This window comes from Pseudophryne corroboree, chromosome 4 (assembly GCF_028390025.1).
Source record: "Pseudophryne corroboree isolate aPseCor3 chromosome 4, aPseCor3.hap2, whole genome shotgun sequence".
Lineage (NCBI taxonomy): Eukaryota > Metazoa > Chordata > Amphibia > Anura > Myobatrachidae > Pseudophryne > Pseudophryne corroboree.
Window position 1 is genome coordinate 85,855,974 of NC_086447.1, and position 18,416 is coordinate 85,874,389.

An 18,416-nucleotide genomic window follows, 5' to 3' on the forward strand; every position below is an offset into this window, starting at 1 on the left:
ATAGGAGGCTGGAAAATATCCTAAAAAGTATACACACACATGCTGGTGTTATACTGCGACCAGCGATCGCCTCAGCCTGGATGTGCAGAGCTGAGGTGGCTTGGTCGGATTCCCTGACTAAAAATATTGATACCCTTGACAGGGACAGTATTTTATTGACTATAGAGCATTTAAAGGATGCTTTTCTATATATGCGAGATGCGCAGAGGGATATTTGCACTCTGGCATCAAGAGTAAATGCGATGTCCATATCTGCAAGAAGATGTTTATGGACACGACAGTGGTCAGGTGATGCAGATTCCAAACGGCACAAAGATGTATTGCCGTATAAAGGGGAGGAGTTATTTGGGGTCGGTCCATGGGACCTGGTGGCCACGGCAACTGCTGGAAAATCCACCGTTTTTTACCCTAAGTCACATCTCTGCAGAAAAAGACACCGTCTTTTCAGCCTCAGTCCTTTCGTCCCTATAAGAGTCATATCTACCCAGGGATAGAGGAAAGGGAAGAAGACTGCAGCAGGCAGCCCATTCCCAGGAACAGAAGCCCTCCACCGCTTCTACCAAGTTCTCAGCATGACGCTAGGACCGTACAGGACCCCTGGATCCTACAAGTAGTATCCAAGGGGTACAGATTGGAATGTCGAGACGTTTCCCCCTCGCAGGTTCCTGTAGTCTGCTGTACCAATGTCTCCCTCCGACAGGGAGGCAGTATTGAAAACAATTCACAAGCTGTATTCCCAGCAGGTGATAATAAAATTACCCCTCCTACAACAGGGAAAGGGGTATTATTCCACACTATATTGTGGTACTGAAGCCAGAAGGCTAGGTGAGACCTATTCTAAATCTGAAATATTTGAACACTTACAAAGGTTCAAATCCAGATGGAGTCACTCAGAGCAGTGATAGCGAACCGGGAAGAAGGGGACTATATGGTGTCCCGGGACATCAGGGATGCTTACCTCCATGTCCCAAAATTTGCCTTTCTCACCAAGGGTATCTCAGGTTCGTGGTACAGAACTGTCACTATCAGTTTCAGACGATGCCGTTGGATTGTCCAAGGCACCCCGGGTCCTTACCAAGGTAATGACCGAAATGAGGATTCGTCTTCAAAGAAAATGGACGACCTCCTGATAAGAACAAGGTCCAGAGAACAGTTGGAGGTCGGAGTAGCACTATCTCAAGTAGTTCTACGACAACACGGGTGGATTCTAAATATTCCAAAACCGCAGTTGTTCCGACGACACGTCTGCTGGTCCTAGGGATGATTCTGGACACAGTCCAGAAAAAGGTGTTTCTCCCAGAGGAGAAAGCCAGGGAGTTATCCGAGCTAATCGGGATCCTCCTAAAACCAGGAAAAGTGTCAGTGCATCATTGCACAAGAGTCCTGGTAAAAATGGTGGCTTATTACGAAGCGAGTCCATTCGGCAGATTTCACGCAAGAACTCTTCAGTGGGATCTGCTGGACAAATGGTCCGGATCGCATCTTCAGATGCATCAGCGGATAACCCTATATCCAAGGACAAGGGTGTCTCTCCTGTGGTGATTACAGAGTGCTCATCTTCTAGAGGGCCGTAGATTCGGCATTCAGGATTGGATGCTGGTGACCACGGAGGCCAGCCTGAGAGGCTGGGGAGCAGTCACACAGGGAAAAAATTTCCAGGGAGTGTGATCAAGTCTGGAGAATTCTCTCCACATAAATATACTGGAGCTAAGAGCAAATTTATAATGCTCTAAACTTAGCAAGACCTCTGCTTCAAGGTCAGCCGGTATTGATCCAGTGGGATAACATCACGGCAGTCGCCCACGTAAACAGAAAGGGCGGCACAAGAAGCAGGAGGGCAGTGGCAAAACTGCAAGGATTTTTCGCTAGGCGGAAAATCATGTGATAGCACTGTCAGCAGTGTTCATTCCGGGAGTGGACGACTGGGAAGCAGACTTCCTCAGCAGGCACGACCTCCACCCGGGAGAGTGGGAACTTCATAGGGAAGTTTTCAGCATGATTGTGAACCGTTGGGAAAGACCAAAGGTGGACATGATGGCGTCCCGCCCGAACAAAAAACGGGACAGGTATTGCGCCAGGTCACGAGACCTTCAGGCGATAGCTGTGGATGTCCTGGTAACACCGTGGGTGTAACAGTCGGTGTATGGGTTCCCTCCTCTGCTTCTCATAACCAAGGTATTGAGAATTATAAGACGTAGAGGAGTAAGAACTATACTCGTGGCTCCGGATTGGCCAAGAGGGACTTGGTACCCGGAACTTCAAGAGATGCTCATAGAGGACTAATGGCCTCAGGAGCTAAGAAGGGACTTGCTTCAGCAAGTACCATGTCTGTTCCAAGACTTACCGCGGCTGCGTTTGACGGCATGGCGGTTGAACGCCGGATTCTAAGGGAAAAGGCATTCCGGAAGAGGTCATACCTACCCTGGTCAAAGCCAGGAAGGAGGTGACCGCACAACGTTATCACCACAGGTGGTGAAAATATGTTGCGTGGGTGAGGCCAGGAAGGCCCCACGAAGAAATTTCAACTAGGTCGATTTCTGCACTTCCTGAAAACAGGAGTGTTTATGAGCCTCAAATTGGGGTCCATTAAGGTTCAAGTTTCGGCCCTGTAGATTTTCTTCCAGAAAGAATTGGCTTCAGTTCCTGAAGTCCAGACATTTGTCAAGGGAGTATTGCATATACAGCCCCTTTTGTGCCTCCAGTGGCACCGTGGGATCTCAAAGTAGTGTTGGGATTCCTCAAATCATATTGGTTTGAACCGCTCAAATCTGTGGATTTGAAATATCTCACATGGAAAGTGACCATGCTGTTGGCCCTGGCCTCGGCTAGGCGATTGTCAGAATTGGCGGCTTTGTCTTACAAAAGCCCATATTTGATTTTCCATTCGGACGGGGCAGAACTGGGACTCGTCCCCAGTTTCTTCCTAAGGTGGTGTCAGCGTTTCACCTGAAACAACCTATTGTGGTGCCTGCGGCTACTAGGGACTTGGAGGACTCCAAGTTGCTAGACGTTGTCAGGGCCCTGAAAATATATATATATATATATTGTAACACTGTAGGGGTGCAAGGTGCCTTTTCCTGGGGAATATGGCAGCCCGCAGCAGCTGAGGAACAACACAAGTCCAGTTTCTGGTACAACTGACCCCGGCCAGTTTTATTGAAACAGAAAATAAAACAAACCCCAAAATAAAAATACCTTGCCTGTCCGGCACTAACTAAACATAAGATGTTCCTAACTGTCACTAAAAAAAACACAGAGTTCTTCAGTACATACTGTATAGCTTACTTGCATCAGAAAGCGTGTCTCTCACACACAGATCCTGCAGCCTTCCCAGGCAGTCTGCCCATACTAATCAGGTTAGAAGCACTATATCACTCTTACACAGCTGAAACCCTGATTAGCCCTCTGTGAGGCCAAAGACCCGAACTGGGCCCAATGTCTAGAACTCGCCTTATCTCTCTCTCAGAGCCTTTTCCCAGCTTTTACAGCAAACTGAAAAGGTTCAGACAAAACAAAAAGCATTTTTCCTAGAAGTTAACATTTTCTAAAACATGTAAGACAAGAACCTGGGACAAATATACCTGCCCTCAAACACTATCCCAGTGTTCTTGTCACATATCCCCCTCCCCTGTTTCGACCTAGGGGCCGGAACACTTGTAGCCCCCAAACAGAAGATGCGAGACAATGCATCTGCGTTGGCCAATTATGTTCCCGGTCTATGTTCGACAGTAAACTTAAAGTCCTGCAACGCTAGAAACCATCTAGTTACACGAGCATTCTTGCCTCTATTTACATACATCCATTTTAAAGGGGCATGGTCTGTCACTAGTCTGAATTGTCTACCCAAGAGGTAATATCTCAAGGTATCTAGTGCCCACTTAATGGCATACCTTTTTTCATGCTCATTGAGTTTCCTACTCAAATAAATGATAGGGTGTTCGTCCCCATCTCTGGTTTGGGACAGCACAGCACCTATCCCTACCTCTGAGGCATCTGTCTGTACCACAAATTCTTTTGAAAAATCTGGTGTTATCAACACCGGTTGTGAACACAAAGCCACTTTTAATGCTTGGAACGCCTTTTCTGCATCAGGGTTCCATTTCACCACATTTGACTGCTTCCCTTTGGTAAGGTCTGACAACGGCACCGCTGTGGTCGCAAAATTAGGAATAAACCGTCTATAGTACCCAGTAATTCCCAAAAAAGCCCTTACCTGTTTTTTATTCACTGGACGAGGCCAGTTTTGAATAGCATCAACTTTATTCAATTGGGGCCTAATCAGACCTCTGCCTATGGTGAAGCCCAAGTATTTGACCTCCTCCATTGCGAGGCAGCACTTCTTTGGGTTAGCAGTTAACCCTGCCTCTCTGATTGAGTCCAGTACTGCTTGTACTTTAACCAAATGGGACCCCCAGTCTGTACTGTGAATTACCACATCATCCAAATAGGCAGCTGCATATTTTCTATGGGGCCTCAAAATTTTATCCATCGCCCGTTGAAAGGTTGCTGGAGCCCCATGCAACCCAAAGGGTAACATCTTATACTGGTACAGCCCCTCCGGAACCGAAAAGGCTGTTTTTTCTTTGGCGCTATCAGATAAAGGTATTTGCCAGTAACCTTTGGTCAGGTCCAATGTGGTGAGAAACCTGGCTGTTCCCAGCCTTTCTACAAGCTCATCCACACGGGGCATGGGGTATGCGTCAAACTTGGACACCTCATTTAACTTACGAAAGTCATTACAGAAGCGTATGCTACCGTCGGGCTTCGGGATGAGCACTATGGGACTGGACCACTCACTGTTAGACTCCTCTATGACTCCAAGTTCTAACATGGTTTTAACTTCCTTAGAAATAGCTTCTCGCTGAGCTTCAGGAATCCTATATGGCTTTAAATGAACCCTGACCCCTTGTTCTGTGACAATGTCATGTTTTATTATGGTCGTTCGGCCAGGCAGCTCTGAAAATACCTCCCTATTTTGGATGAGAAATTCTTTAACCTGATTGTTCTGATCAGCTGATAATGTCTCTGACACCTTCACTGCGGGAAGCAACCGGGGTGAAGACACCGAAGGGCAAGGCTCCGCTGACAGAGACAACCTATCTTTCCAGGGTTTGATTAAGTTAACATGGTAGATCTGTTCGGGTTTTCTCTTTCCCGGCTGGTATACTTTGTAATTAACCTCATTCACTTTTTCCCTAATCTCAAATGGACCCTGCCATTTAGCTAGGAATTTGCTTTCCACAGTGGGTACCAAAACAAGAACTCTATCTCCAGGAGCAAATTCCCGTATCTTGGCACTCCGGTTATAGACCCTCTGTTGAGCACTTTGGGCCTGTTCCATGTGCTCTCTGACAACAGGTACCACGGCTGCAATCCTATCCTGCATTTGTGTTACATGCTCAATAACGCTTCTATAAGGAGTGGGCTGTCCTTCCCACGTCTCTTTGGCAATATCCAACAGCCCTCTGGGGTGTCTACCATACAACAAATCAAATGGAGAAAACCCCGTAGAGGACTGAGGGACTTCTCTGATGGCCATTAACAAGTAGGGCAACAAACAATCCCAGTTTTTCCCATCTCTCTCAACAACCTTTTTTAACATACTTTTTAATGTTTTATTAAACCTTTCCACCAACCCGTCAGTTTGGGGATGGTAGATGGACGTCCTGAGGTGAGTGACCTTAAATAACTTGCACAATTCTTTCATGATCCTTGACATAAATGGAGTACCTTGGTCAGTCAAAATTTCTTTTGGTATTCCCACTCTACTAAATACCTGCACCAGCTCCCTAGCTATCGCCTTGGTTGTGATAGTGCGTAAAGGGACAGCCTCAGGATATCGAGTGGCATAGTCCATAATTACCAGGATATACTGATGGCCCCGAGCAGACTTTAACAAGGGCCCCACGAGATCCATGGCTATTCTGTCAAACGGGACCTCTATAATAGGCATGGGAACTAGTGGGCTCCTGAAATGGGGTCTAGGGGCATGATACTGGCATTCAGGACAGGAAGAACAATATTCAGACACTTCTTTATAAACCCCTGGCCAAAAGAACCTTTGTAAAACTCTTTCAGTGGTTTTTTCTGCCCCTAAATGTCCTGCGGTAACGTGACTATGAGCTAAATCTAGTACCGTTCTCCGATAAGGCTGGGGAACTACCAGCTGTTCCACCACATCCTCACCCCTTTTGACAATGTGGTACAAGAGCTCATTACAGATGGCCATGTGGGGATACGTAACCCTGTCACCTGGTACCACAGGTTCCCCATTAACAATCTTAACATTCTCTCTAGCCTTTATTAAGGTAGGATCCTTTAACTGTTCAGACGCAAACAGATCCTTCTTTACCTCCAGGTCAGGCACGCTTTCAGTTCTAACTACTATGTCTCTGTTCCCGGCAAGAGGGTCCTCACTGGACTCCCCATCTGTCACTTCCCCAGCCAAACTAGCAAAAGGCAAAGGGACAGAAAGTTCCGAAGACCCACGTACATCCATAAAATCACCGGTATTATCAACTGGTTTTTTACTTCTCACATCTGTTGACAACCGTGATTCCCACAGTTTCCAAAAATGAGGAAAATCCCTCCCTATTATGGCCTCATGCACCAAGGTAGGGACCAGTCCCACTTTAACCCTTGCTGACCCACAACAAGTTTCTATATTCACCTCAGCAGTGGCATAATATTGGGTATCCCCGTGTATGCAAGTTACCCCAATAGGTATTTGCTGGACCTTTAAGGGGTTCACTAACCCAGCTTTCACGAGGGTAACTAAACTTCCTGAATCTAGCAAGGCCTCTACCCGGTTACCTTCTAAGAACACATCACACATTTGTTTTTCCAGCTCAGGTGAAGGTACCACAGTACAGGCTAACCTAGCAAAGAAAGACATTCTGCGACATTCAAAGGCAGCATCACATTGCATGGGTTCTTGCGTGACTGGGCAATTGGCAATAACATGACCTGGCATACCACACCTAAAACATTTAACCACACGATTATCAACCCATTTGGGCAGCATAGACCGTTCTAGCCCCATTGGCCTGTTTCCAGGGCCAGTGTTTACAGTCTCTCCAGCCTTGTGTTCTCTTAACCGCCCAGCAACGTTTTCCCACGGAACAGTCTTACCAGTCTTTACTGAAGGGCGCTGTCGAGGACCTATGGGTTGCTGGGTGGTCATCAGTAGTTCCTCTGCTGCCAAATACCTCTCTACCATGTCCACTAATTGGTCAGCAGTACCCGGGTTTCCATGGCTCACCCACTTGCGCAGGACCATGGGCAAAGATCTCAAGTAGCGGTCCATGACGACTCTTTCCACCATCTGGGGACCAGTTAATGTCTCTGGCTGCAGCCATTTTTTTGTTAGCTGAATAAGGTCGTGCATCTGGGAGCGCGGAGGCTTCTCCATGGCGTACAGCCAACGGTGCACCCGTTGTGCTCGTACTGACAGCGTGACTCCCAGGCGGGTCAGGATCTCAGTCTTTAGTTTATCATAGTCCCGAGCCTCAGCAGGGCTTAAATCAAAGTAAGCTTTTTGGGGCTCACCTGACAGGAAAGGTGCCAGCAGACTGGCCCACTGTGCTTTCGGCCAGTTCTCACGCTCGGCAGTCCTTTCAAACGTGGTCAGATAGGCCTCCACATCATCAGCCTCTGTCATTTTCTGCAGGAAGTGACTGGCCCGTATAGAACTAGAGCTGGTTGGAGCACTGACGGCCACATCTCCAACCCGAGCTGCAAGTCTCTGCACCACTTCTGTTAAGGCCTCTCTATCCTGACGCTGTTGCCTGTAAAGTTCATCAACAACTGCCTGCTGTTGTCTCTTATTTTCCTCCATTGCCACCTGCTGTAGTCTCCAATTTTCCTCCATTGCCACCTGCTGCTGTCGGTTGGCCTCCTGCTGAGCCGCTGTAGCTTGCAGCAAGGCTTTAAGCAGATCCTCCATGTCAACAGATTTTTCAGGCGGCTTTGCAGCTGCTTTCACCCAGGACATATATCAAACCCTCAGGGGTGAGTCTCAGTAACTTCACACTGGGCTGTATCTGCATAAACCACCGTTTTCTGCAGGCCTCACAAAGCTGCTGCTTTCACTTATGCGCAGAACGGCCTGCTCGCATTCTCCACCAAGTTGTAACACTGTAGGGGTGCAAGGTGCCTTTTCCTGGGGAATATGGCAGCCCGCAGCAGCTGAGGAACAACACAAGTCCAGTTTCTGGTACAACTGACCCCGGCCAGTTTTATTGAAACAGAAAATAAAACAAACCCCAAAATAAAAATACCTTGCCTGTCCGGCACTAACTAAACATAAGATGTTCCTAACTGTCACTAAACAAAACACAGAGTTCTTCAGTACATACTGTATAGCTTACTTGCATCAGAAAGCGTGTCTCTCACACACAGATCCTGCAGCCTTCCCAGGCAGTCTGCCCATACTAATCAGGTTAGAAGCACTATATCACTCTTACACAGCTGAAACCCTGATTAGCCCTCTGTGAGGCCAAAGACCCGAACTGGGCCCAATGTCTAGAACTCGCCTTATCTCTCTCTCAGAGCCTTTTCCCAGCTTTTACAGCAAACTGAAAAGGTTCAGACAAAACAAAAAGCATTTTTCCTAGAAGTTAACATTTTCTAAAACATGTAAGACAAGAACCTGGGACAAATATACCTGCCCTCAAACACTATCCCAGTGTTCTTGTCACAATATATATATATATATATATAATTCCAGGACGGCTGGAGTCAGAAAGTCTGACTTGCTGTTTATATTGTATGCACCCAAAAAGCTGGGTGCTCCTGCTTCTAAGCAGACTATTGCTCGTTGGATTTGTAGTACAATTCAACTTGCACATTCTGTGGCAGGCCTGCCACAGCCAAAATCTGTAAATGCCCATTCCACAAGGAAGGTGGGCTCACCTTGGGCGGCTGCCCGAGGGGTCTCGGCTTTACAACTTTGCCGAGCAGCTACGTGGTCAGGCGGGAACACGTTTGTAAAATTCTACAAATTTGATACCCTGGCTGAGGAGGACCTGGAGTTCTCTCATTCGGTGCTGCAGAGTCATCCGCACTCTCCCGCCCGTTTGGGAGCTTTGGTATAATCCCCATGGTCCTGACGGAGTCCCCAGCATCCACTAGGACGTTAGAGAAAATAAGATTTTACTTACCGATAAATCTATTTCTCATAGTCCGTAGTGGATGCTGGGCGCCCATCCCAAGTGCGGATTGTCTGCATTACTTGTACATAATTATTGTTACAAAAATCGGGTTATTATTGTTGTGGGCCATCTTTTCAGAGGCTCCTTCGTTGTTATCATACTGTTAACTGGGTTCAAATCACAGGTTGTACGGTGTGATTGGTGTGGCTGGTATGAGTCTTACCCGGGATTCAAGATCCTTCCTTATTGTGTACGCTCGTCCGGGCACAGTACCTAACTGAGGCTTGGAGGAGGGTCATAGGGGGAGGAGCCAGTACACACCATGTGATCCTAAAAGCTTACTTTTTGTGCCCTGTCTCCTGCGGAGCCGCTAATCCCCATGGTCCTGACGGAGTCCCCAGCATCCACTACGGACTATGAGAAATAGATTTATCGGTAAGTAAAATCTTATTTTTTTCATTTGTTCAATTTTTTCAAACTTTACGATCCACGTGGACTACGATTGGGAATAGTAACCTGTCGGTAACCTTGCCCGAAGCATGGCGAGCGAAGCGAGCCATGCGAGGGGACACGGTTGCACTAATTGGGGTTCCTAGTCACTCTACGAAAAAAATGACACAAAAAAATAATTACAAAAAAATCTCATGTCGACCTAGACCATGTCGACATTCTGCATGTAAATGACTGTCGACCTAAGTGTGGTCGACCCAATGACCCATACTCACGATAACCCCCGCTTAGTGCCTAATCTTAACCCTCCTTCTTAGTGCCTAAACCCTCCCTCTGCAGCCTAACCTTCCCTCTGCAGCCTAACCCTCCCCTCCTGCAGCCTAATCCTCCCTCTGCAGCCTAACCCTCCCTCTGCAGCCTAACCTTCCCTCTGCAGCCTAACCTTCCCTCTGCAGCCTAACCCTCCCTCTGCAGCCTAACCCTCCCCTCCTGCAGCCTAATCCTCCCTCTGCAGCCTAACCTTCCCTCTGCAGCCTAACCTTCCCTCTGCAGCCTAACCTTACCTCTGCAGCCTAACCCTCCCTCTGCAGCCTAATCCTCCCTCTGCAGCCTAACCCTCCCTCTGCAGCCTAACCCTAACCTGCCCCGGCATACTTACGCTCATGATCCAGATGTCAGTCTTCTGACCAGTGTTCGGATGCTGCGTGATTATTCCAACTGACGGCATCCCGAATGCTGGTATGCTGAGCGGATCCCGAGTACTGCATGTCCCCTTCTAAGCCACCACTGCTTTCAGGGACCCGGCCTACTTTCACCTCTATGAATAATTCATGTTCTTTATTGAGAGGTATTCTTCTCCCCCTATGTTGCCACTGCATAATGTGATAGGAAGCCTCATATTCGGGTTGACAGTCTCCTCTGTATTGGACAGACTATGCAGCGGCAACCCCAGTCATGACGGTTACCCAGCATGGGGAGCGCATCCTGCAGTAAAATACATACAGACTACTGTAGCTCCAACCATCCCAATTTCAGCAGAACTTGCACTTTTCTGTCTTCCCTCCTAGTGTCCCAGGTCCCCATATGTGTCCCTGGACTTCACGGAGAGGTGGAGGTATTCCTGCACCCCTCCCCCCACAATCCCTCCTTATCTAGTGTGGGGCAGTTCTCCTCACTGATAACACCCTAATTGTAATCAGAACATAGCACCCAGCATGGACACCCCACATAACTACAAGTGTCATTTTCCCTCCAGGTGCTTATTTTATGGTGATAAAAAAAAAAAAAAAAACCTTGGCCTCTCAATTTACTGGCAGGGTCTTTTGTCCTCTGTATTCCCTCATGTGCGTGCGGAGGTGAGCTGTGTCTATGGACAGACCCCCAGGTGACAGATACAGTGATGTTGCACGTCATTGTGTCATTTACAGATCTCACAGCGATGAATGAAGGGGGCCATTAGTGCATAAGGCAAGGCTACGGCCACATGTGCTGCGGTGGAGAGACTCCTCTGCCTGAGCTGCCAATATGAAATCTAAGCAGGCAGCCGCCACGCCGAGATCATTTCCGAACACACGGTGTTTATTTTCCTACTATAAGTCTACAATGGAGTGAGGAGAATTCCTCTTCCCCCACATTTAGGAAAGAATCTGAGGAACTTGAGTCGGGAGCTGCAGTGTCACAGCACTGAACGTTTCATGGGTGAATCTGCCATTGTAAGGCCACTTTCCACGTTATAATCGTCTCATCTTCTATGCAGCCATTTGCATATAAACAGTAATAAAAAAATGCATTACACAAAAAAAAAAAGACGACAAGCTTTATTTAAACAGGCTACACGTACATAGAGGACGGTGCACGTATTTTGCGCCTATGAACGTGCTGCTAAAGATTCTATTATAAAACAACGTGGGTTCTATGTACTAAGCCTTGGAGAGAGATAAAGCGGACGGAGGTAAAGTACCAGCCAATCAGCTCCTAACTGTCATGTTACAGGCTGCGTTTGAAAAATGACAGTTAGGAGCTGAGAGAGTAAGTAGCTAAGAGGAGTCAGAGAGACCCCTCAAGGTCACCACTCTACCAGTGAAGTGGAACGAGTCCAGCACACACACAGCTATCAGCAGTCATTTTCCCCTTTCTATCTCTGAGTCACACGACAACAATGACAGGCATGCCAGGCAATGGACGGCATCACATCACACTGGCGTGTGCAGGGGTGACCTGGACTTTCCACTGTGACACTGGACTGATTGAGTTAATGAGATGCCCGGCATACCACATAACATGTTGTACCTACTAAGGGACTGAATTAACTTGTGGCAGACTATTGTGTATGGAGGGTGAGGGAGATTAAAAGCCCACACTCAGGGGAAAAGAGAACATCGGAAAAATGTTTCAAGAGAAAAAAAAATATTCTAAAACAGTCACTAAATGTACAATACACTCGGTTGTTTTTTTAGATAAAGGGCACATAATAACATTATATTCACACTCTCCCTCTCTCTCTATGGGGGATATCCAATTATCCCCGTTAAAACATCAGGTCCGGAAAAAACGGCCGTTTTCCGATGTTTCACCGATTTATTTATTTATTTTTTTACAGGCTATCCAGATAGATCGCCTGTAAAAAAACAAAACCATTCTCCCGAAAACACACAGGTTCAGTGAAACCTGTGTGTTTTCGTGTGAAACAGCACCCTTTTCGGACACAAACGGGGCTATTTCCGGGGATTCTGCGGCACGCGCTGGCTTATCGGGGCTAATTAAATAGCTCCGGCGGAACAATTATAAAGTTTAAAAAGTCAGTGCGCAATCTAGTTTCCAATCCGTGGAACCACAAGTCAGCAGCACAATTCCAAGACCAACCACGTGTGTCCAATGGTTTAATTAGGGTCTAAGTAGCACTTTAGATCCTTGAGATCGGCGTCTCCTTTAAGCCAATATCCACTCCCAGCAAAAAGTGATTTCTAAAATGAGAATAAGAAAGGGCACCTCATAGTGCATCAACCAGTTTCAAGCAAATTTATTCCAGTTTCTTTACACACAATCGGTTTAAAAGTGACGTACCACATGCGGCGGTCTCAACCACCGTAAGTATAAGCATATAACAACAGATGGCGGAGCGTTGCACCAACACCGCGCTCCAACCTCTCACACTGGCATCCGTCGTCAGAAGAACCCAGTTGGAGATCCAGAAGGGACAACCCCTGCTCAATCGTTGGTCCTGAAGCCACCAGCTCAGTGACAGACGGACCTCCGGAGACAAGGAGATCATTTGAGACCTGATCCGGTGAGGCAGGTCGTCCCACTTGGCAAGAATCAGCTTCTGCAGGGGGCGGGAATGGAATTGAGCGTACTCCACCATGTCGAAAGCCGCCACCATGAGACCTAGCACTTGCATTGCCGAATGTATCGACACATGCGGACGAGATAGGAAGCAGTGAATCCTGTCCTGAAGCTTCAGGACTTTCTCCTGAGACAAGAACAACCGCTGGTTGTGAGTGTCCAACAACGCCCCCAGGTGCACCATGCTCTGAGCAGGGACCAGGGAAGATTTCTTCCAGTTAATGAGCCACCCGTGGGCTAGCAGAAACTGTATAGTCAGATTTAGATGGTGCAGGAGAATTTCTGGTGAATTTGCCAGGATCAACAAGTCGTCCAGGTACGGTAGGATCCTGACCCCTTGATGGCGGAGCACAGCCGTCATTATCGCCATGACCTTGGTGAAGACTCGCGGAGTCGTGGTCAAACCAAAAGGTAACGCCCGAAATTGGTAATGGAGGTCGCCAACCACAAACCTCAGGTACTGCTGATGTGACACTGCAATGGGAATATGCAGGTAAGCATCCTGTATGTCCAGGGAAACCATATACTCCCCAGGTTCCAAGGCCAGAACAATAAAGCGAAGAGTTTCCATACAAAAAATGGAGACCCTAACAAATCTGTTCAAGGACTGGAGGTTGAGAATGGTCCGGGAGGACCAATTCGGTTTCGAGACTAGGAACAGCAGTGCCAGAGGCACCTGTACACCACTCCTGTGCCAGGAGGGGCTGTAACACCGAATGAAGAGATTTTGCCTTCACCTGATCCGAAGGGACGTCTGTCAGGCAAAATCGATGAGGGGGACGATTCTTGAAGGATACGGCGTAACCTCGAGTGACGACTTCCCGTACCCAGGCATCGGAAGTGGTTTTTAACCATTCCTGGGTATACCCTAGAAGTCGGCCCCCCACCCTGGGATCCCCCAGAAGGAGGCCCGCCCCGTAATGCGGCAGGCTTGTCAGTTTTGGAAGCAGGCAGACGGACAGCCCAGTCCGTTTGGACTTATTGGGTTTGGAAGTGCAAACCTGTTTCGGGTACGCCTGACCATTTGCTTTCCCTGAAGGACGAAAGGAGCGAAATGGAGTACTCTTAGCCTTCAGCACCGAAGGAGCAGTACTAGGCAGACATGCTGTTTTAGCAGAAGCTAAGTCAGCCACTATCTTGTTGAGGTCTTCTCCGAAAAGAATGTCTCCCTTAAAATGGAGTACCTCCAGATCCACAGACCAGGACCGTAACCAGAGAATCCGGCAAGCCAAAATGGACGTAGTAGAAGCCTTGGCAGCCAGAATACCAGCATCAGAAGCCGCCTCCTTAATGCAATGAGACGCTGTGACAATATATGACAAGCATTGTCTAGCATGATCAGGAGCGTTGGACGGTAACTCCGCCTCCAGCTCTTGAGCCCACGCTTCCACATGTCGCTGCAATGGTGGGCCTATGCACAGCACCAGTTAGGGTGTAAATTACCTATAAACAACCCTGCACATGCTTATCCGTCAGCTCTCTCAGGGACGCAACGGTAGTTACAGGCAGAGCTCAGGACACCACCAGCCGTGCCACCTTCAAATCCACTGGCGGGGTTATTTACCAATTTTTACTTCGCTCCGCAGCAAGGAGGTAGCGAGCCAGCATCTTCTTGTGAGGCGTGAATTTCTTTCCTGGATTTTCCCAGGACTCCTGACGTATGTCAACTAAATGGTCAGAGTATGGTAAAACTTGTTTATCCACTTTCTGACATTTAAACCTGTCCGGTTTCTTAGAGGCAGCATCAGGCTCCGGGTCATCATCAACTTGAAGAATGAGCCTGATAGCCTCCAACAAGTCAGGAACATCCACCTGTGAAACAGCTTCCCCATCAGAAGCGTCGGGATCAGAATCTGTGGGGTCAGTATAAACGGCATCCTCATCAGACGAGGTGTCTGGGATGTTGGTGGATTGTGAGGAAGTAATGGCCCGCTTAGAGGACCCCTTGGTCTTAGGCTGGCGAGGGTTAAACTTCTTAGTGGTCAGTGATTGGTTCAATTGCTGTAACTGAGCGGACAATTGATCTGCCCACGGTGGGTTAACCGCCGGGACCATAAGCGGTTGTACCGGCACAGGAGGTCCCATAGGGGGCATTAGTCTAGTTACTAGCGTATTCAATAGCGTGGAGAAGGTAGCCCAAGGTGGGTCATTTTGAACCCCCATTGCTACAGTCCCACTGGGGGGTAAGGATCCCCCCAGAATCTGAACCCTCAGCTGCTATGTTTTCCTCAAATGTGTCTGCAGTGTCACCACCACGCAATGTGGGATCAGCCCCAGCACCATTGCCCTTTGTAGCTGACATATCCGAAAGCTCAATGCAAGGCAATAGTACAATATCAGCAGCACAATACCTGACAAGAACCCCCTTGTGCAGTGTATTTCAACACAAACAGGGAATTCTAGAGGTATATGGTGACTAAATATCACAGAGAAAAATACACACGGAGTATATCCTGTGAACTACCTATATTAATGATAAACCTGACGAACGTAGCCGCAGCACCAGCAGGAGATGTCTGACTGACATCTAACACAGTCAGTGTCTCTGCTGCAGCCCTTGAAGTCTTCAATTTTCTTTAAAAGCTTCTTCTTAGGGCTGCAGGGGCAGCTCCCCTGTTGTATGCCTGCTTACTGCATGGCACCAACTATAAAACGGCGCTCCTGTGCACGCAGGTGGGGTTATAGAGGAGGCGGCACTATGTATTCTGGGAACAGTCAAAGCTTTGAGCCTGTTGGTGCCTCAGATCAAGATCCTACTGTACACCCCAATGTCATTCCCTGTGGAGCCCAGTGTACCCCGCAGTAGAAATATATATATATATATATATATATATATATATATATATATATATATATATATATATATATATAGTAAATATTCGGCACTCACTTCGACATGAACAAACAACATGCCCGATGCCAACCAAAGTGAAGTTTCACAGAATACACAGGACAAGGATAGGCGGCACTCACGGACTTTTCAGAAGCTAAATGACCACAGAAGCCTTCTAGCGCTTTACGTTTCGGTTTATTCAAACCTACATCAGAACTTCTGATGAAGGTTTGAATAAACCGAAACTTAAAGCGCTAGAAGGCTCCTGTGGTCATTTAGCTTCTGAAAAGTCAGTGAGTGCCGCCTATTCTTGTCCTGTATATATATATATATATATATATATAGCAAATACCATTGACTTATCACAAAATCTCCTGAACCATAAGGACTAGGACTTTGGACAGGAGCTTGTTTTTGTGACGTAGGCACCCACTAAGGGATTTTTCAAAATTCCACCCATATAGGGGTTAAAAGGGGTGAGATAATTATTGGGAAGTCCCCACTCACAGAGGAGAGTTAAGACAGCCCACCCAGCCGGGGCTATAAAGAATGCATGGTGTCGGCGATACAAAGTTGTGGAGGGTGGAGGACACAATGCTCTGTTCCTGGACTTCCTTGCCAGTGGCAGTTGCATAGCAGTCCATTATTTTAAATAGGGGATCAACATCAACTGTCACCTCTGAACACTGCCAGACATTGCTGAGTGTGGCTCCCCTATTTGAATAATGAACTGCTATGCAACTGCCACTGGCAAGGAAGTCCAGCCTCATGGTTCAGGAGATTTTTTGATGAGTCAGCGGTATTTGCCTTTAAAGTAATTAACCAACCTATTTCCAGTCAGGAGAGGATAGGATCTCAATTATCAGTGGTTAACCTGTCACTAGAACTAAATATTTCCGAATCTCTCTGTAGATATTCTAACTCTTAAATGCATTAAAGGAAAGCTTGATAGTCAGTAACTGCTTATCTGCTGTGTAAAGGCTACCGACAGCTCTCCCAGTGACCTTAAGTGTTGTGTGAAAATCTTTACCTTTTTACCTCAACAGAGGAGCCCTAAGGAGAGCGAGAAGCTAAGCAAGGAGACCTAGGACCTTTTGGAATAGAGTCAGCCTATCCCTACAAACCTTACATATTTAACATACAGCGGGCGGAGCTTGGCCTGTCGTACCAGCATTAGGTGCTTTTATCCGGACAGGCCTTGGTACCAGACATGTAAGGTCACCAATGGTCTCTGCTACACCCTGGTATGGAATAAGTGCCTAAGGTGTTATGAGCAGAAGGGGCGTGGTTACCTCCCAGGTCCCTAGACAGCCCCAGACACGGCTGCACAACTGGAGGCTCAACATCAATAGCTAATCATCAGCCTCTGTCCCGCCGTCACAGTGTCCCAGTGATAATATTATTCCCATAGCTCTTTATCCCATAGGTGGTACAGATTGTTAAAAGGGAAATACTTGAGGATAATTTTAGTATTCCCATAGCTTTTGTATGTGCGATGAGATTGCATAAATATCTAATAGGCCGTATAAATACATTGATCACGAACCTCTTTAGGGAAGGGATCCAGCAGCTGGAAGTCAAACTTGTAAAGGATCAAAACTACTAGCATGTGGATTTCCATCAACGCAAACCACCTGAATGAAGCAAACAAAAGTAGCTTAGCTGTTTCCATGTATATTAAAGCTCAGTATACTCACATATATTATATACTGTATAATAAGAATCAATACATTAAAAGGGGAACTCTGCCTTTAGATGACTGTATGTTCCAGGCAGATCTGCTGAGTATATAACAGTAACCTATATACGAACACTTTATGCTCATATCCAAGGGAAACATAAGGAGAAACAAATCTGCCTGGGAGACGGCATTTGATGTTGGAGTTCCTCTGTAATAATATACTTGCGTAATTGATATATACTTGATACATTTATGTCCACCTCTAAATCAGGCCCTCTGTTGCAATAACATCTTCCTAAAAAAATCTGCAATACACTGGTTTGTGGCACTGAAGTTTGTATTTACCCAAACACTAATGGGCCCTACACAATTTGTGATCCGCCGCCGAGCTGCACGACAACGGATACGGCCGACAGGCGACCCGGCAGCGGGGGGCAGTGACGGGGGGAGTGAAATTTCTTCACTCTCCCTTTCACCCAGCTCCATAGCAGTGCAGGCAAATATGGACGAGATCGTCCATATTGGCCTGCATGCACAAGTGACGGGGCACCAGCGATGAACGAGCACGGGGCCGCACATTGATCACATCGTTGCTGCCTCCACAATGAAAGATATGAACAGTATCTCGTTCATTAATGAACAAGATCGTTCATATCTTTCAGTATTATCGCCCAGTGTGTAGGGCCCATAAGCAGTGCTTACCACTGAATATCCGTAGCCTTGAACTGATGGATTGCACCAAGGATGGTTCTGAAAGGATCTTTCTCCTTAATTTTCATCCGCCACGGGAACTCAGCTAGACAGGATTTCAGCTGGTGTCTTGCATTACCTCAGTGCTACTTGGCCGAACCCCACGTGCTGGGAAGAAGTCAGGATCCCAGCTGTCAGGTACCCAACAAACAGAATACGGATGCCGACGCCAGTCTGAATGCAGACATCAGCATCCAGAAAGGGAGCA

The 18,416-nt window shown here is 47.3% G+C and overlaps 1 protein-coding gene across 1 annotated transcript in view; it reads right to left on the minus strand.

Moving 5' to 3' along the window:
- LOC134908950 (24-hydroxycholesterol 7-alpha-hydroxylase) overlaps nt 1-18,416 on the minus strand; it is a 182,836-nt gene that overhangs the window by 21,219 nt on the left and 143,201 nt on the right. Inside the window, exon 11 of the mRNA XM_063915222.1 lies at nt 17,324-17,411. Within this exon, the coding sequence (XP_063771292.1) occupies nt 17,324-17,411 (88 nt within the window). The remainder of the gene's footprint in view (nt 1-17,323; nt 17,412-18,416) is intronic.